General features: G+C 44.4%; 1 protein-coding gene across 2 annotated transcripts in view; it reads right to left on the minus strand.

Moving 5' to 3' along the window:
• LOC122259156 (uncharacterized) overlaps positions 1 to 2,704 on the minus strand; it is a 3,055-nt gene extending 351 nt beyond the window's left edge. Inside the window, exons 1-6 of one of the 2 annotated variants that reach the window (XM_043025735.2) lie at positions 2,577 to 2,704; positions 1,761 to 1,847; positions 1,454 to 1,550; positions 942 to 1,117; positions 526 to 656; positions 1 to 307 (exon numbers count right to left, since the gene is read on the minus strand). The exon at positions 1 to 307 is cut by the window's left edge and continues 351 nt beyond it. In XM_043025735.2, coding sequence (XP_042881669.1) covers positions 528 to 656; positions 942 to 1,117; positions 1,454 to 1,550; positions 1,761 to 1,784 — 426 coding nt within the window. In that variant the 5' untranslated portion in view covers positions 1,785 to 1,847; positions 2,577 to 2,704 and the 3' untranslated portion in view covers positions 1 to 307; positions 526 to 527. The remainder of the gene's footprint in view (positions 308 to 525; positions 657 to 941; positions 1,118 to 1,453; positions 1,551 to 1,760; positions 1,848 to 2,576) is intronic. The other variant, XM_043025734.2, reaches the window with a different exon arrangement.
• Positions 2,705 to 5,000: the final 2,296 nt, after the last annotated feature.

Consider the following 5,000-nt stretch of genomic DNA (forward strand, 5'->3'; position numbering starts at 1 on the left):
ACCGAGGCGGAAGGACCCCCTCGGCGCCATCGTTCAAAGGCAGAAGGAAGGAGAACAGCTCCTCGAGACGAACGGCCGGCTACTTCGTGGACCGTTTATCCTTCGGGACCTTGATGGATTCTTCTCCCGTGGCAGGATATTGTTCATCTTTATCCCGCCGAAGCCGATACCAAATCCTCACTGGATCTCTGAGAGGCGGAAGGGGCATTTGGGTGCCTTCCATTATTCTTGTTTTCGCTACGCCATTATCGGTATCTTCGGCAGCGTCGTGGGTGAGATTGCCGTCGACTTCCGGGCTGGACTGGCTCTGGAAATGCGACGAAAGATGTTGAAAATGAGGATATCTATGTTGATACTGTGCTTTGCCATATCAAAAAATTGAAAATGCAACAAAGGAAAAATAAAATCATAACTCCTTTTCGTCACGACCTAACAAATCCATCAATAAAATATATAACCAGTCAATGCCTAAACCAATTGAAAAATAACAATATCTCAGAAAAAGCCTTAGCCTTCCTTACTCACCATCACACCGCGTGGAGCATGCGGTTGAGAGATCGGGGAGGAGACATGAGTGTGTGGTCATGAAGCCACAAGCCGGAATACTTGCTGATGTGTCCGTCACTCCAGTCCACCACCACTCCGAATTCATTAGTCTGTGGGAGGATAGAGAAAATGATCGAAATAAGAAAAAAAAAAATATATATATATAGGAAAGGTTTAGTTGTCACTGAGATACGTGCAATGATGAATGTTAGCTGCAATATCACATAAGACAAGTAAATATCCGACTTGATAAAAAATCACCAGAGTGCTAGACAGATAAATATACACCTTTCTCTATAACCAAACATAACACCATCCTCTAAACTACACGTAAAGCAAGACCTTAACATAAAACGTCTCTGAAGCACGTAAAACAAACCCCAAGCCCTTCGTACCTGGATAATCTCAGGGTAAACTTCAGCCTGCAAGTTCCCCGAGGCGAGAATGCCTGAGCAAGCGTGGCACCGGCAGTTGTCTCGCAGCCACGTGTATGGGACCTCCCTGGCACTGCCGTCACTGAACTTGACTCGGAGTGACTTGTCTCCAGTGACAGCTGCTACCACGCCGGTGCCTGCACGGGAAGGGGGAGAGAAAAAATGTGTTAAGATGCTTCCACTGGTTTGTTCTTAATGGATCCCGTTTTCCTAATTTTGTATTCACACGTATTTCGTTGACGTTGGTACTTAAATGCTTTATTTTCATGATGTGGAAAAAAATAAGAAATACACTATCATCAGATTACTAAACCTTAAAATTATCTCAAAATAGAACAATAATAAGCCAAAGATACATCACTACTTTATATATAAGAAGAAGGAAAACAGAAATACTTGAGTTAAGCACATAACCCCCGCCCCCCCCAAAAAAAAAGAAAGAAAAAAAAAAAAAAACAAAGGAAGAAACTTACCAGGGAGAGGAGCTTCCAGAACAGCCAGCTGATTCCTAGCCGCTGCAGCCAAGCTCAGGCTACGGCTATGCATGCAAACCTGGCTGTTGTGTCGCACCTGCAAAGGAAAGAACTCGAGTCAATACGGGCGAGGTTGGATCGAAGCAATGCCTATCAAATAAAAATGTTATTTTATCTTATTACTTCATAAACTTGAAAACCTGACATGAGGCCAAGTAAGTTCAGAAAAGTTACTCTCATGAATACAATTTCATTCATAACGAATTCAAACTTCATGATGACAATAAACACTGGTATTTATACAAACAAATTTTACGCAGAACATGTTCATAGATTAATCGGGCAGTTGCTAGCTATTCTTGCGGCGTCCACCTCGCTGCTTGAATGCAATCATCTGTGCAATAAAGCAATTATTCACTCACCACCCTAGACAATACTACTAGCCCTGTACTCAGTGTTTAAATACATTAATGTTTGTTTTCCATTCATGTCATTCTCTTCCTTTCTCTCTCCGGTTTCGTAGTGTGTGAGGGTGTGTGAGGACGGGTGGAGTGAGGGAGAGGTGTGTGTGTGTGTGTGTGTGTGTGTGTGTGTGTGTGTGTGTGTGTGTGTGTGTGTGTGTGTGTGTGTGTGTGTGTGTGTGTGTGTGTGTGTGTGTGTGTGTGCGTGCGTGCGTGCGTGCGCGCCTACATGCATGCATACATGTGCATATCGATGTGAGGTGTGCGTACGTGACTAAATCAATGGACGCGAGAGAGAGCGGTCGAGCGAGCGAGAGAACGCGACAGAGCCGGAGAGTGAACCAGAGAGAGCGATAGAAAGAGAAAGAGAAAGAGAAAGAGAAAAAGAAAGAGAAAGAAAGAAAGAAAGAGAAAGAAAGAGAGAGAGAGAGAGAGAGAGAGAGAGAGAGAGAGAGAGAGAGAGAGAGAGAGAGAGAGAGAGAGAGAGAGAGAGAGAGAGAGAGAGAGAGAGAGAGAGAGAGTCTTTGACCTGCAACTGATCTGGGATCGGGGAGTACCCCAAGGTGAAAAATATCATACCCTGTCCTATTTTCCATAAAGCACATACTCCACAATGTAAATTTTTGAATACGATACACGAAAGAAATCGCTCTTTTGCATACCTGCTGACGAGCGACATTTCGAAAAGCTGCAGCACCAGACAGTAGAGCTTTTGAATATCTTTGAGAAGACATTTTTCAAGTAATTAATCTTCCACTTTCCACTACACGTTTAAATTGCTTGACACTTAATGCGTATGTGAATGGCCCGCGCACCGGCTTTCTGAGATTATATATCCGTATTCTCATGGAGTTGCCATGCGCTGCTAGCGAAAGAAACCACCCCCTTTTTCTCACATGATTAAGCGACTTCCAATAACTCCGGCTATAATAGACCGAAAATGATCTTATGATTAATACAATTCCATCTGTCCCACCTTTTAAGATATATTCACTCCATAAACATCCATTCATACAAATCAATCTAAAAGATATGAACAAAATTCACGTATACAAAACGGCCTAAGCATTCTGGAAAAGGTCCCAGGCGTGTGGAATCAACACAAGTCAGATGCGGGTCACACGATGTTCCCTTCCACATCCTACAACAGTTTTGTAGAAAGTAACGCCCATAACCATCTCTGTTGCCAAGTGCCAAACAAAGGAACCGTCAGGATACTGGATGTAATGTATGTTATTGTATGGGGACCATATAGTCAAATGAAGGATTCCCTTTTTTCTTGTTTGATAACTGCGACTTTGTGTCTGTCTTGACTCATGAGCACGTATCTTGCTCGAGTATAAACTACTTGCAGAAACTGCTTGGTTGGATCTTTACCATAAACAGATTCGTTCATCATGCTTAAATCAGTATGATAGTTGCCTATCTAGGTTACTACGCCCTGGCTGTTTGTCTACTCCAAACCTCTTATTCTTTAGCAAAACTCTGCCACTAACAACTACAACTATACATTGCTTGTCATGCGGAAGAAAGCACAATCATCTGGGTGGACAAGGTCATGCATGTATCTTCAATATGACATAACAAACGCCAGACAAGCATACGATACATCTGTGAGTTCAAGTTAACCGGCGCCGTCACTCACTATTCGTCTCTCACAGACACGTGTTTATATTTCTAAGCATTTTCCTATCACTATTCAGCATTGTTCTTACTAAACCATAACGAACAGATAAAAAATATAATGTGTTGATCTGTGCAAAGATAAATGCAACAAGGAGGAGGTTTTATATGGTGCATGTTGTGGCGTTTGGGAGCATCGTGTTTACATCTCGTGAAGGCCGAAGGACCACGCATTTAATTTTGATGTCTTGAGCCGCCACTACGACGCCTCCAAGTATTACCCTTAGTTATGAAAGTTCAGAGGGAGAGAGAGAGAGAGAGAGAGAGAGAGAGAGAGAGAGAGAGAGAGAGAGAGAGAGAGAGAGAGAGAGAGAGAGAGAGAGAGAGAGAGAGAGAGAGAGAGAGAGTGTGAGTGAGTGAAATACTGTAAGTGAGTGAGAGAGAGAAAGAGAAGGAGAAGGAGAGAGAGAGAGAGAGAGAGACTTTCTACGTATCACGCATTCTTTAGAAGGTCAACAGATTGCATCCGTTATCGTAGTGAATTGTCCGGTAAACTAGTTATAACTCGATACAGAGCCGGCTGAAGGAGGAGGAGGAGGAGGAGGAGGAGGAGGAGAAGAAGAAGAAGAAGAAGAGGAAAAAGAAGAAAAAGAAGAAGAAGGGGAAAGTGAAGGAAAAGGAGAAATGGGAGGGGGAATTAGAGATATAGGAGGGATAGGGAGGAGTAGAAATACGAATAATGACAATAATAATAATAAAAAAAACCGAATTAAGAAAGAAGAAAAAGGCAAAGGAGGAATCGAAATCATTCAATGAGCAAGCAAAGAGGAAGGCACAAGGACAGGGTCCAGGGTGCCTTGGTACAGGTCGGGAAGGCCTGATGAGAAAACATGCACGGCGCGGGGATATACGATAACCGGGCCAGTCCCTCTCTCTCTCTCGGAGGCGACGGCGGCGGCGGAGGGGGAGGGGCATCGTACGCGCTCCTGGTCACGTAGGCAGACCGTGCCGTCACCCCCGAAACACGTGCACACCGCCACGAACGAACGAGCGAGCGAACGAGCGAGCGAACGAACGCATGTGGCCGGAAAGGAAGCGCTTTCCAACCGGAATGCTTTTATCTTGCCTTCGTCTGTTTTTAGGGGGCAGCTGTTGCTCGAAATAGTTGGTATACACTGAGGTAAATGACGTCGGCGACACGCGGGCGTTACCCAAGCAACAAGCAAAGAGAGGAAAGGGAGAGAGGTTACAGGGGACATGGAGGACGCGCGAGCTCTCTCTTTTTCTCTTTCTTTGTCTCTGTCTGTCTGCTTGGATTCTCTCCCTCTCTCTTTGTCAGCTTGGACTCTCTCCCTCTTTCTCTCTCTCTCTCTCTCTCTCTCTCTCTCTCTCTTTGTCTGTTTGGACGCTCTTTCTCTCTCTCCTTCTGTCTGTCTGCTTGGATTCTCTCCCTCTTTCTCTCT

The sequence above is a fragment of the Penaeus japonicus genome, unplaced genomic scaffold (genome assembly GCF_977035675.1).
Source record: "Penaeus japonicus unplaced genomic scaffold, GWHDUDI00000001_assembly GWHDUDI00000005, whole genome shotgun sequence".
NCBI classification, from domain to species: Eukaryota; Metazoa; Arthropoda; class Malacostraca; order Decapoda; family Penaeidae; genus Penaeus; species Penaeus japonicus.